At 44.4% G+C, this 21,288-nt stretch overlaps 1 protein-coding gene across 1 annotated transcript; it reads right to left on the bottom strand.

Moving 5' to 3' along the window:
• Positions 1-2,057: 2,057 nt before the first annotated feature.
• Positions 2,058-21,157, bottom strand: IFT46 (intraflagellar transport 46). The gene is made up of 12 exons (XM_077893737.1): positions 21,030-21,157; positions 20,220-20,316; positions 16,147-16,226; positions 11,451-11,581; positions 8,759-8,833; positions 8,524-8,617; positions 8,169-8,297; positions 6,582-6,703; positions 6,167-6,233; positions 3,404-3,464; positions 3,029-3,114; positions 2,058-2,548 (listed from the first exon to the last, which is right to left on the bottom strand). Exons 3-12 carry the CDS (start codon positions 16,189-16,191, stop codon positions 2,453-2,455), a joined length of 906 nt encoding a protein of 301 aa, XP_077749863.1. The 5' UTR covers positions 16,192-16,226; positions 20,220-20,316; positions 21,030-21,157; the 3' UTR covers positions 2,058-2,452.
• Between the last annotated feature and the right edge of the window lie 131 nt (positions 21,158-21,288).

The raw sequence follows: 21,288 nt of genomic DNA on the forward strand, positions 1-21,288 counted from the left end.
TCTCAGACTGTGAACAAGCGCTCTGTGCGCCGTCTGGGTATTGCTACGTTTTCTTACTGCTGGTGATTCTATTTAAAATGACCTCCGAGGGCAGCCCGGGTGGCGCAGCGGTTTAGCGCCGCCTTCAGCCCAGGGCGTGATCCTGGAGACCCGGGATCGAGTCCCACATTGGGCTCCCTGCATGGAGCCTGCTTCTCCCTCTGCCTGTGTCTCTGCCTCTCTCTGTGTGTCTCTCATGAATAAATAAAACCTTAAAAAAATAAAATAAAAAACTCCGAGTATAGCTGACGTGCCGTCTAGCGTTTTCTCTGCGTGAGGGCCGTGATGTGTGTTAGATAAGCTTCAGTCCAGCAGGACTTCCAGTGCTGGTGGGTGTGAGCTCAGGGAGTCCACGGTTGGTTGATGAACACAGCACGACCAGGGGCACATAGAAACCTAACCCTGTATTCCCTAGGAACGATGGTTCAGGGTTTGCTGACTGGGTGACTGTCACGGCTTTATAGAAAGAACTATTGTGGGTAACGGGGTGCCTGGCTGGCTCAGTCCGTAGAACATGTGACCCTTGATCTCAGGGTTGTGCATTCAAGCCTGGAGCATAGTTAAACAAGGTAAAACAAACAAACAACTACTGTGGATGACAAGAATCAGTGGTGTTTATTAGCGCTGACTCCGCTCTTGCCGAAGGAGGCAATCTGAGTGTTCCCTGAAAATGTAATGGAGTCTTTTCCCCCATGAGTTAAAGGTGAGCGTCGATGGTATCCATTTGAGAGCAGAGCACCTGGTTCCAGTAGGATGCCAAAGTGAGGCCTGAGCACGAGTGCTCCTGCTCCTCAAACCAAAGCATGATGTGAACATCACCTGGCCTCGGAGTCTGTCAGCAACAGTTCCCCTCCCATCTGTGTGTTTATTGTGTCCATACGAGGCTGACACTGTAGCATTTTAAGGTAATTCTCCTTCCTATCAGTTCTTGCACCCACTTCCCCCTATATCAGCACTTGGATACTTCACTCATTCAGCTGCTTAAGCCAAAAAACCTGGGTGTCATCCTTAATCCCTTTCCTTCCGTCCCCCATATCCTGTCTGTCGGCAAGTCCTGTGATTATACGTCCCCTGGTTTTCTACTGTTGCCTCTCAGCCCCACACCCTCCCTTCTGTTCTGTTTGATACTGCTGGATTTCCCGGACGCCCTGGCCATTTGTTGATTTCTGCCCATGGGAGGCAGCAGCAAGACAAGAGAAGGCGGGAGAAAGGACATAGCAGCCATGACTCACGTTGCCGTAGCAGTGGGGTGAGGGTGTGTGGACTTTAGTGGCTCCGTGGTGTCCCCTCAGCAACTCAAGGCCACTGCGGCACCCTGTCTAGCTCCGGCACCTGTCGATACCGCCCCTTGAAAGTCTCACTCCTGCGGCACACCTTCCCTTCTCCCTTTTGCTCTGTCAGCCCTCCCAACACTTTGTGACCAGTTTCCCATATTTAACACCTTTTGTTAGAAATAACTAGCATGGGGGTGCCTGGGTGGTGCAGTCAGTTAAGTGTCTGATTCAATTTGGGCTCAGGTCATGATCTCAGGGTCGTGACATGGGGCTCCGTGCTGGGTATGGAGTCTGCTTGATTCTCTCTCTCCCTTTCCCCTCCCCCCACCCCCGAAAGAAAGAAAAGAAAAGAAAAAACTAGCAGGCTTCTGACTTCCTGACTGGAGCTTGGCTGATACAGCCTCCAAATGATTTCCCGAATCTGCCTGTCTCTGTTACTACCACCACTACCACCCTTGGCCAGGGCACAATCACCCCTGACCCGGAAACCACAACCTGACCAGTGGAGCTGGACAGGCAGGTAGCCTGTAAGGTCCCAGCAGTAACTGGTGAGAGGCCCCCAGGAAAAATAGGTTCCAGAAGATGACTGCCCTCTACTGCCAACCCCGGAGGAGTGAGACGTGATCTTTCACAAAATTGATTTGCTGAAGCTACTATTCATTTAATGCCATCACTGGGCCTGATCCTTATCTCCACCTTATGTTTAGTCTGTCTTTTCTCTTTCATATTATGGAACAGCAGGACAACGGAAAGATAGAGCATTTTATTTGGAAAATCTTTGCCAACTAATTTTAGGAATGAAAGAAAAGAATTGCATCGCTATCCCAAAGAGAACATCTTTTAAGCCTTCCTCCCAGCCTGAGCACCCTGGAACCCCACACATCCAATCCTTCTATTTTATAACTCAAGTCCCCACAGCAGCATAGATACATAATTCCCGTGGCAAGAAAACCCGAGATGAGCAGAAGCCATTCACGGAAGGCACACAGAGAGGCAGAGGGCAGCAGGACATCGGCGTCCCCGCAACAGGCTGTGGTGCGCATGGCCGCCGTGTGGCCGCCGTGTAGCTGGTGGCTGTCTCTCCTCAATTGGGGGACAGGAGCCAGCTCAGATTCAGAACGGGGAGACCTGGGGGTGTCTCAGTTGAGGGTTAATGTCTCTGCATCTCCAGCTTGGGAAGAGGGGTTGGATGGAGGGGTGAATCCTTTCTTGCCTTCAGCTAGAGCTTTAAAATGCTGTGAGGGAAGAGGAGAGGGTACATGGCGTATTTGGTGTGCTGGCTGCTATAGCTGAGCAACAACTAACCTCTTTACAACTTGTGAAACTCCCGATTTTTTCCCCATTCTACTTTCAGAACAATTCCTTGGTGTTTTCTTTTTAAAAAACAGCTAGGAATCTGCCCAAGATGAACCCCTTTTTTCCTTCTGCCCTGCTTCCATTCACTGAGCCACATGGTTCTCCCATAAGAATGAGTGTCCCTCGCAGACCCTCCCAGGCCTGGCCACCCCCAAGGCCCACAGCTCTTCTGCTCCCCTTCCTGTGAAAGCCCCACCCCTCCTGCTTGCTGTTCTGTGAATGACGGGAAGGGTCATTCTGTGAAAGACGGTTAACTCTTGCAGGACCGTCCTCCCTAGTCTAAGGACAAATCACAGCCAACTGGGAGGAGTGGAGACGCTCCACACCACAGCAGAAGGCACCCTCTCCGCCAGTCTCACCTGGGAGTTCTTGAATTCCGAGTAGAGGGAGAAGAGCAGGTGCAGGGACTGAATCCGACTCTTGTAGATGGGGATGTCTAGGATGGCTGAAACCAAGAACTCCCGTGAGCAGAACCAAAGGCAACTGGGAATCATGGGGTGTTCCTGGTTAGGACAGCCACGCCTCTCCCAGATGGGATGTGCCGCTCTGACTCGGCGGGGTGTGTGTGTGTGTGTATGTCACAAAAGCCCAAATACCACCTTCAGTGCCACCAAACTGCAAAGTGTCTTAAAGCGAGAGCTATAACTCAAGATGCCATCTTTCTCAGAGCAAAGGAGCAAAGCCCACAATGTATTTGTCCAGAGATGGGGACAAGGAAGGGGTGGAAGGCTTACCACAGATCATGTCAATGTACTCGGCCAGGCTGCAGTCAATCTCGGCTGTGGGCAAGCTCACCTAGGAGGGGCACGGGACAGACCAAAGTCAGGTGGCTAACCTTTCAGAGGGATCAGCCCCAATCCCTTTCTCTCTGAAGGAAGAGAGCTCCTAGCATGAGGCGTGTCATGGGCTGAATCCCCCCAAGTTCACATAGTGAGGTCCTAATGTCTCCTACCTCAGAATATTACTGTATTGGAGACACAGTCTTAAAAGAGATAATTACACTGAAATGAAGTCATTAAGGTTGACCCTAATCCAGTATGACTGGTGTCCTCGTAAGAAGAGGAAGTCAGGACACAGACACACACAGGAAAGACGGCCAGGGCAAAGGCCCTGCAGGAAATTAACTCTGCCGACAGCTTGACCTCAGAATTGTAGCGTCCAGAAGTGTGAGAAGCTAAATGTCTGTTGTTTAAGCCACCCAGTCTGTGCTCCTTTGTCATGGAAGCCCCAGCAAATAACACAAGATGCTTTTTTCCCCTCTTGGATCAGTAAAAAGGAATTGGTCACATTCATTAACCACCATAGTAGCAGATGATCTAAAAGGACAAAAAAATTATAAGTAAACTACACTGCCAAGCTATCTTTCTGTGTGTATTTGTGAAGAAGGAGCTGACCTTAGGCTCTGGCCAAGTATTTATGAGTGCTCGCTGTTACAATGCCTAATGGGCCTGGGAAACGATAGGAACAGAAAAAATGGACATGACATATTAGGTGACAGGCTCTGGATCTAAACAAGTCATACTGTAAGTTTAAAAACCATTGGCTTTGGGGGATCCCTGGGTGGCGCAGCGGTTTGGCGCCTGCCTTTGGCCCAGGGCGCGATCCTGGAGACCCGGGATCGAATCCCACGTCGGGCTCCTGGTGCATGGAGCCTGCTTCTCCCTCTGCCTATGTCTCTGCCTCTCTCTCTCTGTGTGACTAACATAAATAAATTTAAAAAAAAAAATTAAAAACCATTGGCTTTAAAAAAAAAAAAAAAAAAAAAAAACCATTGGCTTTGTCAACAATTCTGTTCTTTACAAAAATTAGAGTGTGTGTAGTTCTGCAGCTTCCTCTTTTCACTTAATATGTAATTGATATTTTTTCCATATCAGAGGAAAATAAGGTCAAATAACATTCTTTTGTTTAAATATTTCACCAAATGAACGTACTACAATCTATTCACTTCCCTAATCATTTTTCCTCATCTACAGCTTTAAAATGCTAAGGAAAGAAATTGTTTTCAAATTCTCTGCTTTTACAACAATTCCTCCATTAAATAAACGTACTAAAAACTTCTGTCTTCATGGAGCTTATATTTTAATAGGGAGAAACAAAACCCAAAATACGTAAGGAATAGAGTATGTCAGAAGGTTAAGTATTAGAAAGGCAGAGAAAGAGGGTAAGGAACATGGTGTGGCTGGTGTAGCGATTTTAAATAGGATGACCAACAACCTATTAACTGTGTTTGCTCAGTTTCCTTTTCTTGATATGGAAGAGCTCTTTGCTTGAACAGTAATCTTGTCATATGTAAATACACATTTAAATTTCTTTTTTTTAGTCCATCGCTCTTTTAAGTTTTGTGGGTTTTTTATTTTATTTTTTTATTTATTCATGGAAGACACAGAGAGAGAGAGAGAGAGAGAGAGAGAGGCAGAGAGAGAAGCAGGCTCCATGCAGGGAGCCCGATGTGGGACTTGATCCCAGGACCCTGGGATCATGCCCTAAGCCAAAGGCAGACGCTCAACCACTGAGCCAACCAGGTGTCCCAAGTTTGTTTAATGGTAACTATTGGTACTTAGAACTCTATTTTTGAATCTAAACTATCACATTTTCCCCACTGTGACTTTAAGTTTCTTAAAAACAAAAGAAATGAAGACACAAAAGAGTACAATTAGATTTAGACAGCACACAAAATAGGCAAGGGTGGTTTATGCTGTTAGAAATCAGGAGAGTGATTATGTTGGGAGATGGGCACAGTGGGCTTCTAGGATGCCAGTGATGTTCTATGTTTTGACCTGATGTGTTCGTTACACAAAGGTGTCCAGTTGCTGAATGTATTATGTATGTCTCTGATTGTGAATTATACTCCAGTTAAAAAGTGAATGATAATAAAAATATAGGAAGAGAGGGGCACGTGGCTGGCTCAGTAGAGCACATGACTCTTGATCTTGGGGTTTTAAACGTGAGCCCCATGTTGGGAGTTTAAAATCTTCAAAAAAGAAAAACTTAAGGGGTTCCTGGGAGGCTCAGTCAGTTAAGTGTTAGATTTTTTTTTTTTTTTTTTTTTTATGATAGTCACAGAGAGAGAGAGAGAGAGAGGCAGAGACACAGGCAGAGGGAGAAGCAGGCTCCATGCACTGGGAGCCCGACGTGGGATTTGATCCCGGGTCTCCAGGATCGCGCCCTGGGCCAAAGGCAGGCGCCAAACCGCTGTGCCACCCAGGGATCCCAAGTGTTAGATTCTTGATTTCGGTTCGGGTCATGATCTCAGGGTCGTGGGATCGAGCCCCTGCTTCAGGCTCTGTACTCAACGGAGTCTGCTTCTCCCACTCTCCCTCTGTCCCTCCCCTTGCTTGCATGCTCCTACTTCCTCTCTCTTTCTCTCTCAAATAAATAAAAATATTTAAAGGTGATCAATTAAAAAAAAAAAAAAACTAAAAAAGACACAGGAAGAGAGCCAACACTGGGCCCTCAAGCAAAGGCCATACTTTTGTAGCTCCTATTCCTCCGCTTACCTTGCCCAAGAGCTCTTCAAACTCTGGAGACCATTCCTGCATCAGCGTGTCAATATCAGGCATAGGCCTGCATGGACAGAGGTAAGTATAAATAAGCACGTGGAGCAATGACATCAGCAACCCTGGGTCAGGAGATTCTAGTAGGGAGGGTGGTGGTTGGTCGGCCACAGAAAGATTTCAGAACACAACCTGACAGACTTATCCAGGGTCTAGGGTCTGGGGGAATGGCTAAGCAATAATATCAGATAAATCAGTCTTTACATCTGCAGTCTCAGCCAGGAGCTGCCAGGACCCACAGGACCTGAGGTTAATCCAGTATGTCCTCAGCCTGTGGGCCCTCCTTTCAGAAGCAATGGGTCTGCAGGTGGTAAAGGTTAATAGGGGTTACCGTGGGGAAGAGGGTGGTATTTCTTACCTGGTATAGTGCACGGTTGCAGGGGGCTTTGAACGGTGTAACTCTGAGATGCTCTCAATCCATGTGTCAATGGCTTTGGGATTCTTCTCTGCATCTTCTAGGCTCTTTACTTTCATATGTTGCTAGAAAAATAAGGGGAAACCCTGGCTGATGGCATTAAAGTACCTCCCTTATTCTAACAGGATGGCTCAAATGCTGCTATTCTGTATACAGCAGGTAGCTGTTGAGTGGGGAAGCCTGACAGCAGGCAATGAAGATGAGAGGGAAGGTCTGGTATAATATGGCTGGAGCCATGCAAAGGGGGCAGGTGAACAGGATAGAACTGACCACAGTGGGATGGTATGTCACACTGCGAGCACAGCTGGAGTAAATAAGATGGACAATAAGTGTTGGGGAGGATGTGGAGCAACTAGAACTCTCATTCTTTGCTCGTGGGAGTGTAATATGGTTCATCTACTTTGGAAAACAGTTTGGCAGTTCCTCAAAATGTGAAGCAGTTTGCACAGGGCCCAGCAATCCTACTCCTACATACGTGCTCCTACGTAACAATATATGCCCGTGCAAAAACTTGTACATACATACAAGTTTATAGCAGCATATTAATAAAAGTGGAAACACCTGGAGCATGGGTAAACACAATGTGGTATGTCCATACCATGGAATATGGTTCAGCCATAAAAAAAGGAGGGAGGATTTTACTCAAAAAAATAAAAAATCGGGGAATCCCGGGCTGGCTTAGTGGTTTAGTGCCTGCCTTTGGCCCAGGGTGTGATCCTGGAGACCTGAGATCGAGTCCCACATCAGGGTCCCGGCATGGAGCCTGCTTCTCCCTCTGCCTGTGTCTCTGCCTGCCTCTCTCTCTCTCTCCCTCTGTGTCTTTCATGAATGAATAAATAAATTTTAAACATCTTTAAAAAATTAAAAAAAGATAAAAAATAAACAAAAAGCAGAATCAGATCTATAAATACATAAAACAGACTGTCTGCTGGAGGAAAGGGGGGTGGGAGGATGGGCAAAATGGGTGAATGGGAGTGAAAGATATAGGCGTCCAATGATGGAAAGAGTAAGTCATGGGAATAAAAGGGCATAAGGAATACAGTAAAAAATGGTGTTGTAATAGCACTGTGTGGTGACAGATGGGAGCTACACTTGTGAACACAGCATAGTGTATAAACTTGTCGAATCACTGTGTTGTACACCTGAAACTACCCTAACATTGTATGTCAACTCTACTCAAACAGAAAATAAAGAAGAAATGAAGTACTTAGCAGAGTTTAGGAGGAGTGGGGAATGAGGAGTGACTGCTAGTGGGTATGAAGTTTCTTTCTACAATAATAAAAGTGTTCTTAAATTAGATAGCAGTGATGTTTGCACAGCTCTGTGAATACACTAAAAATCACAGAATTGTAAAATCGGAAAGAACAAATTTCATGGTAAGTATCTCTCAATGAAACTCTTTTAAAAATAGGGCTGGCCTGAAACCATAGCCATTCCTTTTGATAGGCAGGAAATCAACCGCACAGGCAGCAGCACAGCCTCAGCTCCTGGCCCTCTCCAGCAGGGGCCCGTAGTAGACTGGTGTCTTACTGTAATGTTGTGCTGCTTAGAATTCTCTGTTAACCAGAGTGAGAGCACCGTAGGGTCTGACTGCTTTGTAGAAGGCTCATCCAATACCAACAGGCCAAGGTTGTCAGGCTTTCCATCAGGACGTGGGACCTGGTTAAGAAGAGAAAGGAACAAAGAGTAAAAAATGGGTAATAATCAAGTATTACCTAAATAGCAATGTGTAGAATTTGGAGAGCAAAGTTAAGAACTCCAGGGAAATGAAGAATATATATCAAGGTACCCAGAGCTAGCCAAGGAAATTCATTGAATTGTTAACAGTATTAGAGGGATCTGAGGAAACACCTAGGAAGTAATTTTTAGGATGTTCCAGCTGTACCTTTAAGAATGCGTCAATATCCCCAACAGCAGGGATAAAATCAGGAATGAAAGGTTTAAGCTTGTGGTCCAGGTCAATCAACTGAGGTGTGTACCTAGGAGACATTGCCAAGGGAAGGTAGAGAAAATCAGAGAAATGGACTTTCCTGTCCAGCCTAAAAAAATCTAGGATGGGCCTGTTTTAGACTAGAGGTGGGAAAGGGGTGGGGGTCATGGGAGGAGGGCTTAGCGCTCACCTGCTGATATACTGGAAGAGTTCCTTAATCTCAGCTGAAACTGACAAATGTTCATAATCTGCAGGATCATAGGCCCTGGGGAAAGGAAAATCTGGTTCTTGGTGGCCAGAGAAGAGCAGATATGGCTGAGCCCCGGTTTAGCCCCCTGGTCACTTTGACCAAACCCTGTGACTCTGAACCTGGTTTCTGCCCCGTGCACGTCTGCCTTTCCTGGGTGGTTTGCAAGGTCACTTTAAAATGGATTATAGGGATCCCTGGGTGGCGCAGCGGTTTGGCGCCTGCCTTTGGCCCAGGGTGCGATCCTGGAGACCCAGGATCGAATCCCACTCGGGCTCCCGGTGCAAGGAGCCTGCTTCTCCCTCTACCTGTGTCTCTGCCTCTCTCTCTCTCTCTCTCTCTCTCTCTGTGTGACTATCATAAATAAATAAAAGTTTAAAAAAAATAAAATGGATTATAATTAGCTCAGTTACCTCTGACAAAGAATAAAAGAGCTGAGGAAAATTCAAAACGTTTTTTAAGTAATTCAGAATATAGCATAAATTGTTTCCTTTTTTTGAATGAAAGGGATGAGGAAAAAGTACAGCATGAAATTTTAATTTTTTTTAATTGAGGTAGAATTGACATGACATGAGATTTTAATTTCTGACATGAAAATAATTTGCCCCAAGAAAAATAAGAAACAAAATACCTAACACTTGAGAGATGGTTAGGCATATCTAGTTGAATACTGTGTAGTTATTATTATTTTTAATTTTTAAGTAAGCCCTATCCCCAGTGTGAGGCTTGAACTCATAGCCCAGAGGTTAAGAGTTGTACATGCTACCACTGAGCCAGCTAGGAGCCCCAAATATTGTATAGTCATTAAAAAGCACTTGTATTGATATAGGAAATGTATACAGAAAAAAAATAGTAGAACACATTAATTAAGTAAAATGTAATGAACATTGGCAAAGTACATAAGTGACTTGGAAAGTTATTAATAAAGTCTTTCTGGGGAGAGTAGCTTAAAAATTAAATATATTACTAACATGAAATTTCTATTTCCCCAGATTATAATATATGAAAGCAGGATATGGGGCAGCCTAGGTGGCTCAGCAGTTTAGCGCCACCTTCAGCCCAAGGCGTGATCCTGGACACCCGGTATCGAGTCCCACATCCGGCTCCCTGCATGGAGCCTGCTTCTCCCTCTGCCTGTGTCTCTGCCTCTCTCTCTCTCTCTCTGTGTGTCTCTCGTGAATAAATAAATAAAATCTTAAAAAAAAAGAAAAGAAAGCAGGATATGATCATGATGCAAATTGGGAAGCATGAAAAGTCAGTCTGGGATGAAACCTTTGTCTCATTTACTTAGTGTCTACCTGCAGGTGGAAGATCCAACTTTTTATTTTTATTAAACTACTTAAATAAATGATACATACAGATATAAAAGGAAAAGTACAAAATGTATAAAGTGAGGAGTTGTGGCTCACTTCCACCCTTGGCCCCTTGCCACCAGGTCCCCCCTCCAAAGTAATCTCTATTATTAGCCTCTAGTGTTTCTTAGCAAGAGTCTCTGTAATACTTGTTTTAAAACACATAGTAGCACAGCATAAACATTCTTTTATATCTTTTGAAAATTTTACTCTCTTGGAGATTGTTCTTTACAGTGTATGGAGTGCTGCCTTATACTTTTTTTTTTAAGATTTTATTTATTTGTTTATTCATGAGAGATAGAGAGAGAGAGAGAGAGAGAGAGAGAGAGAGAGAGAGAAAGCAGAGACACAGGCAGAGGGAGAAGCAGGCTCCACGCAGGGAGCCCGATGTGGGACTCAATCCCAGGTCTCCAGGATCATGCCCTGGGCCGAAGGCAAGCGCTAAACCGCTGAGCCACCCAGGGATCCCCTGCCTTATACTTTTTAATGGCCAGATGGAATTCTACTGATTGGCTACAACATCATTACTTTGTTTAACCAGTAATGGTATTTGAAATGGATGGGCCTTAAAAGCCACTTATCTAAACCTCTAGGGGTGAGTCATGACTCAACTAGCACAAGGGCTGGAACAGCATATGGAGATTATTATTTTTTTAAGATTTTCTTTTATTTATTTGAGAGAGACAAAGCACAGTGGTGGTGGTGGTGGTGGTGGTGGGGAGCTTTCTTGATCCCAGGACCCCAGGATCATGACCTGAGCTAAAGGCAGATGCTTACCTGACTGAGCCACTCAGGCACCCCTGGGTAAGGAGATTTTTTACTGAAGCATCACCCAGGAACATCTGCCTCCATGTGGGGCTCCTGAAGTCCTTATTCTCCACCCCTCCAAAAAGGAGCTGAGCCTAAAGCAGAAATGGTCCTGTGCAGATATGTTTTCCTTGCTAAACAGAATTGCTTAGGGATGTACATACATTTTATTTTCCGTTTCCCAGAATGAGAGCTCCTTGAAGGCAGGGACCATCTTTTAGATTTACTCAGCAAATCCTCATGAACCCCCCAAACCCAAAAATGTTTCAGATGATGCAAATGACATCATAGGACTCAGTGAAGCAGTGCAGCCCAAAAAGGAGGAAAATTCATTGTTGGTTTCTGAGACATCTGAAAATCCTACTAAGTAGGGGAGATCAAGAGAGATGCTAGAATTTCACTCCCAACTCATCTCTTCCCAGGCCAGTGTATTCCTCCCTGGCTTGGGGGATCCTCAGCTAGGGGGCTTTCCTCACCCTTCCAGAGGGGCCCCATGCTCTTCATCATCATCATCTTCATCAGATTCTGTCTCAGATGAGTCGTCATCATCATCATCATTTTCACTGAAGCCTCGTTGAGGTGTCAGCTGTGAGGTCTTTTTCTTCTCCTGAGATGGGGCAGGGCAGGCAGAGAAGGCACCACATAAAAAGCAGCTTAGTGTACCCATGCCCCGAGCCCTCCTACTGCTCCCACAGACACCCTCCCGCCTGGCACCAATTCACCAGAAAGAGAAGGTGGCGCTCCCCAGAAAGGCCCCAAGGACTTTCATTTACTCCTGCCTAGCTACAAACTGGGTCCTCACTTTCTACAACCATATTCTATTTTTCTCCTTGAGGCTTCTGTATAAACTTTATCCAATAATTATCTATTTTGTCTGTTACTTAGGAGACCCTCAAAACTATGCATAAACTTATCTATTCAGCTTCAACTCCAAAAGTTAGGGGCTTTTAAAGAAGCAGAAGGTAACTGTGATGAGTTATTTTGGAAGGAAATGGGGGACCATGAAGTTGGAAGACAAATTTAAGGAATCTTCATACTCATAAGGATCACAGGAAATCTAGCATTTAATCTGCAAGATGGCCCAGCATAAGTTGCTTCTAACTATCTGAAGAAGGTTCATAATTAACCCTGTGCCTGAATTCCGACCAGCAGTTCCAGACTGTGGGTCTTCTTCCATTCAGTCACACTTCTCCTCGGTAGGAACCTGACCTACTCATACTTCCCTTCCCTTCTTCGAAAGTTAAATGCAATGACATGTTATATCTAAAGATAAGAGACTCTCCCGCTCTTGGCATTAAAATCTACCTTTCTGAGCTTCTGGTTCTTTAAGTATCATCCTCTCCTCTCAAGTGTACGAGGTGGAGTCTGGTTTGGGGACTTGCAGGGGCATTGGGATGGGGTCCATGTCCTTGCCTCTGTGGCCTGCAGCCTATGGTATGCCCTCACGACCTGAAGGATAACCAATTGGCACCCTTTAAAAGTAGGTTTTGAGGAGCCCCTGACTGGCTAAGTTGGTAGGGCATGTGACTCTTGATCTCAGGGTTGTGAATCCATTTATTTATTTATTTATTTATTGATTGATTGATTGATTGATTTATTCATTCATTCATTCATTTATTTATTTTTTAGGGTTGTGAATTTAAACCCCTTGTTGGGCACAGAGCTTACTTAAAAATAAACAAACAAATAAATAACTTAAAAAATAAAAGTAGGTTTTTGAAAGCTTGGTTTCCATATGCCATATGGCTTTTTCTTTTTTAAGATTTTTATTTATGGGATGCCTGGATGTCAGCAGTTGAGCGTCTGCCTTTGGCTTGGGGCATGATCCCAGAGTCCTGGGACTGAGTCTCACATCAGGCTTCGTGCATGGAGCCTGCTTCTCCCTCTGCCTGTGTCTCTGCCTCTCTCTGTGTCTCTCATGAATAAATAAATAAAATATATTTTTTAAATTTTATTTATTTATTTGAGAAAAGAGAGCACAAGCCAGGAGGAGGGGCAGAGGGAGAGAAAGAAGCAGACTTTCTGTGGAACAGGGAGCCCAATGTGGGGCTCAGTCCCAGGACCCTGAGATCATGACCAAAGGCAAAGGCAGACACTTAATTTACTGAGTCACCCAGGTGCCCTGCCATATGGCTTATACTGAGGTTAAGAGATGTTTGGTTCTAGTTTTAAAAATTATTTAACGTTTCTCTTACAGTAAAGCAACCATTGGCATATTAAAAAAATTGTGACAATACAATACATCAAAAATGCTTCTGGTCATGTGTTCTTTTAAGCATAACGGATTTATTATACATGGATTAGGATATATTTTAACTAATCCGTAATATGTGTGTGACAAATGACACAAAGTTGCGCAATTTATTTAGTGACTATGCTTTATTGGTATACATTGATAAGAATCTCTTATAGTGGTGTGGGTTTCTTATTTTTTGTTTTTTGTTTTTTTTAGAGAAAGGAGGTAAGGGTAGGGAGAGGGGGAGAGAGAATCTTAAGCAGGCTCCACACCCAGTGTGACCCCAATGCAGGCGGGTTGGGGGAGTGTTTAGATTTCACACCCTGCTGACCCAAGCCAAAATCAAGGGTCAGATGCTTAACCAACTGAGCTACTCAAGTGCCCCAAAGTGTTCTTTCTTTCTTTTTTTTTTTTAAGATTTTATTTATTTAAAAAAAAATATTTTATTTATTTATTTATGACAGACAGAGAGAGAGAGAGAGGCAGAGACACAGGCAGTGGGAGAAGCAGGCTCCATGCAGGGAGCCTGACGTGGGACTCGATGCCGGGTCTCCAGGATCACGCCCTAGGCTGAAGGTGGCACTAAAGCCCACTGGGGCTGCCCAGAGAATGTTCTTTCTTAATTCAAAATCTGCCAAAGCTATCCTTGTTAGGGAAAGGAGCTTTTTAAGAATACTGATGGTCAATTTTAAGATCATTCAAAAATAGATCCTTTCTGCTGATTCTGGTTGCACACTGAATTAGATAAATGAGTCTTGAACATTGGCCACAGCATGATGGAGACTAGAAAAATTTAGGGTGAATGTACAAAATTAGAAGGTCAGTTTAGGAAACTGCTCACTTTTACTTTGGTTCTTCAAAGCTATGCTTTGCAAAATCTCTAATCTAAAGGCAGAGGGGCTTTATATGCCACAGACAAATGCCTAAATACTTTGTGCATAAAATGTTAAAATAGCATACTAGGGACGCCTGGATGGCTCAGCAGTTGAGCGTCTGCCTTTGGCTCAGGGTGTGACCCTGAAGTCCTGGGATCAAGTCCCACGTCGGGCTCCCTGCATGGAACCTGCTTCTCTATGTCTCTACCTCTCTGTGTGTGTCTCTCATGAATAAATAAATAAAATCTTAAAAAAATAATAATAAAAAAATAAAACAGCATACTAGTCACAAAATGGGACTACTTTATTTACTTTTTAAAAAAGATTTATTTATTTACAGAATAGGAGAGAGTGCATCAGCATGCACCCTTGAGTGAGGGGAAGGGGCAGAGAAGACAACTCCACTAAGCAGGAGCTAGAAGTAGGGCTCAGTCTCATGACCCTGAGATCGTGACTTGAGCTAAAATCAAGAATCAGACACACAACTGACTGGGCCATCCAGGTACCTCTACTTTATTTTTTTAATACTTTATTTATTATATTTTTCTCTCATAAATAAATAAATAAAATCTTTTGTTTTTTTAATGGGGGCGGGGCAGCCCGGGTGGCTCAGCAGTTCAGTGCCGCCTTCAGCCCAGGGCATGATCCTGGAGACCTGGGATTGAGTCCCAGGTCGGGTTCCCTGAGTGGAGCCTGCTCCTCCCTCTGCCTGTGACTCTGCCTCTCTCTTTCTCTGTGTCTGTCATGAATAAATAAATAAAATCTTAAAAAAAAAAAAATAAAATAAAATAAAATGTGACCTTTTAGGCTTTTTATGCAATTAATCTACATTACTACAGCTTTTTGCATTACTTCAAATATCATTCTTCATATGTTTGCAAAGCTCCTGTTCTTAAAAGACAATTCAAATGTAACCATCAGGGCTCCTGGGTGGCTCAGTATGCTAAACCTCTAACTCTTAGGCTCAGGTCATGATCTCAGGGTCGTGAGATGGAGCCCTGTGTGGGGTCCTCTGCTGAGTGGGAAGTCTGCTTCTCTCCTTCTCCTTTTGCAGCCCCCCAAATAAATATATCTTTTTTTAAAAAAAGTAACTGCTGGATTACGTGCTAAGACTGAACACAATGGCTGTTAAGCAGAACACGTGCACAGCTTCAAGGTCCTGCCTAGAGCTGTAGGCATCTCTCCATCTTTCATACAAAAACAGAGTAATCCTCTAGGTTCACAGAACAACAACAAAATGACATCTGGGTCTTAAAACTTCAAAATTAAAGTCTCTTTCATAAAATATTGGAGGTATCCCAAATGTTGACAATGAACAGATGTCTAGACCAATAATTCCAAACTTGCTTTATCCTAAGAATTACTTGGAGTGCTTGCTAAAAATATAAACACTCAGGCTTTTATCTTCAAGATTCTGATTCAGTAGATTTAGGTGGGAACTACTGGAAATATATATTGTTAAAGATAAGTATCCTACTTGATTCTTACAATCAGTGAAGTCTGCAAAACACTGGCCTGTATTATATGAAATTCCTCACAAAAAGTCAGCTGTAGGAGCACCTGGGTGGCTCAGTGGTTGAGTATCGGCCTTTGGCTCAGGCAGTGATCCCAGAATTGTGGGATTAAGTCTCACATCGGGCTGCCCTAGGGGAGCCTGCTTCTCCCTCTGCCTATCTATGTCTCTGCCTCCCTCTGTGTCTCTCATAAATAAATAAATAAATAAATAAATAAATAAATAAATAAACAAACAAACAAACAAACAAACCTAAAAAAAAAAAAGTCAGCTTAAGAGTAGGCTTTACTCCTGAAGGAATCAAAATCTTATTTTTTTTTTTTTTTTAAGGAATCAAAATCTCTCTCTCTCTCTCTTTTTTTTTTAAGGAATCAAAATCTTAAGACTTTGCTCCTGATTTTCCTACATGAGCTCAAAGGTACCCAACCCAACCCAACCCCTGGAGGTGAGTATTCAAGAAATGTTTACTACTGAATACTGTTACCTCAGACTAACTACCAACAGCTCAAAGGAAGAAACTCCACGAGAAGCTGTGGGTTGTACTACACCTTGTTGTTTTCCTCTTCATACTCATCACTGCTGTTGTCAGCCATAGTCTTGTTAGGAAGATGGGTGGAATGAAGAAGTCCTTGGAAAAAAAATTTTCCCTTTAGATCATTCAGATGGTTTTTAAAGACAAGCATTTCTAGTTTATAATATTTTATGTTCTATTTATGGAACAGGGCCTATAAACATCTAGTTAAAGGAGACTGAATTCTAGTCATGGCTCTGTTGACTCAATTCAGGATATATTTACTAAGCATTGATGTGGGGATCCCTGGGTGGCGCAGCGGTTTGGCGCCTGCCTTTGGCCCAGGGCGCGATCCTGGAGACCCGGGATCGAATCCCACGTTGGGCTCCCGGTGCATGGAGCCTGCTTCTCCCTCTGCCTATGTCTCTGCCTCTCTCTCTCTCTCTCTGTGACTATCATAAATAATAAATAAAAATAAATAAATAAATAAATAAAAACTAAGCATTGATGTGCATAAGGCATTAGGTTAGACGTTATACCAGTTGATTATTTGCTGTTTTATAAATCATATAAAGTCTGCCCTTAGTTTACACATTGGTAAAATGAGGTTAGTAATTAGTAAAGTGACAAGAGGGCTGGATTAATAGAAGATTGGGATTGAAGAACAACTCTATGACGTGGACAAAATGACTTAGTCTGAATCTCGGTATTCCCAGGTCTGAAGGAAGACAGTAATATTTATCACTCAGGACTGTTGTAAGGATCAAATGACAATACTCAAGTGAAAGGAATTGACCCAGCTCCTGGCAAATAATAAATATAAAACTGAATCAGTGTCCAGACAATAAGAGCAATAAAAATATTCTGAATTAAAGTATAATCAGATATAAGATAGTAACTGGCATGAAAACCATGTTCAATGATTGCTTTTTTAAAAAGATTTATTTATTTGGGGGGGGGGGCAGAGACAGAGAGGGAGAGAGTCCTAAGCAGACTCTGCACTGATCATGGAGCCCGACCTGGGGCTCGACCTCATGACTCCAAGACCACAACTTAAGCCAAAACCAAGAGGCAGATGCTCACCCAACTGTGCCACCCAGGCACCCTCTGTTCAATGATTTCTAAATCGAATCAATGCCAATTAAACACCATTTTTCAACCTACCACATTGCCCAAACTGAAAACAAATAACGCCCATTGCAGGCAAGATTCTATACATGCTCAAATAAAAACCTTGTCTATCTATCTATCTATCTATCTCTCTCTCTCTCTCTCTCTCTCTCTATATATATATATATATATATATATGAAAGATTGAAAGCAGGAACTCAAATATTCATTCATAGCAGCAGAGTCACAATACCCAAAGGGTAGAAAAACCAAGTAACCATCAACAGACAAGTGGATATTTTATTTATTTTTTTTTTAATTTTTATTTATTTATGATAGTTACAGAGAGAGAGAGAGGCAGAGACACAGGCAGAGGGAGAAGCAGGCTCCATGCACCGGGAGCCCGATGTGGGATTCGATCCTGGGTCTCCAGGATCGCGCCCTGGGCCAAAGGCAGGCGCCAAATCGCTGCGCCACCCAGGGATCCCAACAGACAAGTGGATAAACAAAATGTGGTTATACAGAGATTCCCTGGGTGGCGCAGCGGTTTAGTGCCTGCCTTTGGCCCAGGGCGCGATCCTGGAGACCCCGGATCGAATCCCACGTGAATCCCACGTCGGGCTCCCGGTGCATGGAGCCCGCTTCTCCCTCTGCCTGTGCTCTGCCTCTCTCTCTCTCATTTTTTTATGATAGTCACACACACAGAGAGAGAGAGAGAGAGAGAGAAAGAGAGAGAGAGGCAGAGACATAGGCAGAGGGAGAAGTGGGCTCCATGCACCGGGAGCCCGACGTGGGATTCGATCCGGGGTCTCCAGGATCGCGCCCTGGGCCAAAGGCAGGCACTAAACCGCTGCGCCACCCAGGAATCCCAAATAAATAAAAATTTTTTAAAAATGTGGTTATACATACAACACAATTCAGCTACAAAAAGGAAGGAAATGAACACAGGCTATGGTATGGATGAACCTCAAAAACATTATGCTAAGTGAAAGAAGCCAGACATAAAAGAGTAAACGTTGTATGATTCTACTTTTGTGGAATATGGAATAGGTGAAATCATAGATAACAAGTAGAACAGAGGTTACCAGGGGCTGCCAGGGACAGGGGAATGGGAAGTTATCATTTAATGAGTCGTTTCTGTTCAGGATGATGAAAAAGCTCTGGAAACAGTAGAGATAGTTACACCACAACGTGAATGCACTTAATGCCACTGAATTGTACACTTAAAAATTATTAAAATGGTACATTTTATGTTAGGTAGATTTACCACAATAAACAAGCAACCATAGATGTCCTCCTTGATTCCCAATTCAAGAGCCAAATCCTACCCATAGGCAATTATCTTGTATTTGCCTCCTCTCTATTCTTACTTTCCTCACCACACCCAAGTCACTTTTGCCTAAACTCAACCACTGCAACAGTCCTCCCAACTAGCTCCTGACTTTCATCATTGAACCTTTCAATCCAAGACATGCACAAAAGCAACATGACCCCTACAGCTCCTCTTGTTAGGCCTCCTGGCTACCTCTGCCTACCTCTGGCCTGCCTGCCTTTGAAGCCACTCCCTCCTACCATATGCTGGTCTTTTTCATTTCCTTAAATGAACCAAAGTTCTTTCTGGCTTGAGGTCTTTTTCACATTTCACTGCTGCTCTCTTTTCCTGGCTTACTTCTCCTCAATGTCTGGATCCTTCTTATCTTTCGGTCTCAAATGTCACCTCCTCAGGTCTTCCACGACCACTCCATCAAAAGTAGCCCCCACACCTCACCATTATTCCCCATCACATCAAACCCTTTGCCTCCATCAATGCTCTTCCCATATTTGTAATTATATCTGTTTATTCATCTGTCACCAATCTCCCATGGTTACAAGCATTGGGGCAGCAGAGTCAATGTCTCTTTTAATACAGTATACCTAGTGCCAAGCATAAGGCTGACACATGGTAAGCATTCAAAAATGTTTAGTGAGTGGGACACCTGGTGGCTTAGCGGTTGAGTGTCTGCCTTTGGCTCAGGGCGTGATCTGGGGATCTGGGATCAAATCCCACATTGGGCTCCTTGCAGGGAGCCTGTTTCTCCCTCTGCCTTTGTCTCTGCCTCTCTCTCTGTGTCTCTCATGAATAAATAAATAAAATCTTTAAAAAAATGTTTATTGAGTAAATGACGGTGTCAAGTCCTGTTAAAAGATTCCACTGAGGGCAGCCCGGGTGGCTCAGCAGTTTAGCGCTGCCTTCAGTCCAGGGCGTGATCCTGGAGACCCGGGATCGAGTCCCACCGCAGGCTCCCTGCACGGAACCTGCTTCTCCCCCTGCCTGTGTCTCTAGCGCTCTCTGTGTGTGTGTGTATCTCATGAATAAATAAATAAAATATTTTTTTAAAAAAGAAAGATTCCACTGAGATTTTGCTTGGGAATGCAAGTTAAGGGCAGGTTACTGAAGCATCTTCAAAACTGAGTAAGATACTGAAGCATCTTCAAAACTGAGTAAACAGGGATGCCCGGGGAGGGGGGGGGCTCAGCGGTTGGATGCCTGCCTTCTCAGGTCGTGATCCCGGGATCCAGGATCGAGTCCCACATCAGGCTCCCTGTAGGGAGCCTGCTTCTCCCTCTGCCTGTGCCTCTGCCTCTTCCTCTCAGTCAGTGTCTCTCATGAATAAATAAACCTTAAAAAAAACAACAACAACTGAGTAAACAGTTCTGGTAAATTTAAACAAACAAACCACGAATCCCTGGCAGATTGTGAGCAGAGCAGTATCATGAAGCAAATGGTGACAGGGAACACTGGTCAGGTTGGAGGAAAATCCTGAATCTGAGGGGCTATGTTTCTCCCCGCTTAACTAATTAGAAAACACAAACAATGGGCAAATGTTTGCCAAACAGGACTCTGACAGGCAACATTTCCTTTATAAAATAGGAACTTCTTGGAGACCAGACCATCATGGATCCATCCTGGTCTTTGTTTTGAGAACCCTTTCTCTTCCTTCTTCTTTATTCCTCTCTTACCTTTGTGTCTTGGGGTTGGAGTATGAACACTTGCAACCTCTTCAGAGTCGTTAATCTCTAGACGCTCATCATATGTCTGGTTTTCAACAATCTTGGTCTAAGTGAAAGGAGACACGATCACAGGATATGAGCTGATTCCAAACCAGCGCTGGTTCCTCTTCCTTACCCCAGCCACCAGTTTTACATGAAACCTTCACACCACCACCACCACCACCACCCATTCAAATTTCCCTTAAGGCTTCTTGGCTCCAGGTCAAGGGGTTAGCTCACTCTGCGGCAGGGCTTATTTAGGAACTGTGGGCAGTCTGGCTGAGGAAGGAGGGAAGCGTGGAGGGAAAGGACAGTTAACTTAGGCAGCTGCTCCCCCAAGCTGTGGATACCGCAGAGCAGTATTCGTCTTAGACGGCAGCTCTCTCCTTAGGGTGGGTCAGTTTTCCCAAGGCTCTTGGGGTACCTCGGGGCGGGGGGGGGGGGCGGTGAGGATGAAGAGGCTCTAGAAAATGTTGTGTCTCCGGAGTCACCTTGTTTACCTGAAGAGAGGGTAAACTCCAGTCTCTGGGTCTCATCCAATAATCCCAAGAGCATCACCCCCGTCTCCACCCCCCGCCCCCGTCTTGCAGGACGGATCCCACGGAAGCTTCCTGGGGAGTGAAGGAAGCAGAGTGGTTGCTAGTGGGGTGAAGGGAGAGGAGCAGGAACGGCTGTCAAGGCGATGGGAAGAGCTGGGAGGGCTGGAGGCAAGGGAGTCCCTTAGATCCCTCTTGGCGGGAGAAAGGGAGTGCTATTTCTGCTAGCGAGAGGGCGAATTACCTGTAGCCCTTCTGAATCCGTCTCCCCTGTATAGAAAGAACCCCAGCCTAGGGCCAGGGTCTCACCCAATATTAGGCCAGGCCACTCGAGGGGCTTCGACGTAGAGCTACCGGCCTTGTTGTCAGTCGCTAGGCAAAAAAAAAAAAAAGAAAAAAGAAAGAAAGAAAAGAAAAGATCGCGAGACCTGGTTTCAGTCTCGTGAGACCTTCTCCACTCGCGCTTTGCGTCTCTTCCAGCCGCAAAGGGATACGAGGAGGAT

Source organism: Canis aureus, chromosome 3, assembly GCF_053574225.1.
Source record: "Canis aureus isolate CA01 chromosome 3, VMU_Caureus_v.1.0, whole genome shotgun sequence".
Classification (NCBI taxonomy): domain Eukaryota; kingdom Metazoa; phylum Chordata; class Mammalia; order Carnivora; family Canidae; genus Canis; species Canis aureus.

Excerpts from the sequence above, each read along its gene's own strand:
- IFT46 (XM_077893737.1), bottom strand. The coding sequence starts at position 16,191 with ATGGCTGACAACAGCAGTGATGAGTATGAAGAGGAAAACAACAAG. Across the intron at positions 11,582-16,146 it reads ATGAAGAGGAAAACAACAAG|GAGAAGAAAAAGACCTCACA; the intron begins GTGTAGTACAAC and ends GCCCCATCTCAG. Across the intron at positions 2,549-3,028 it reads CGGAATTCAAGAACTCCCAG|CATTTTAAAGCTCTAGCTGA; the intron begins GTGAGACTGGCG and ends CTTCCCTCACAG.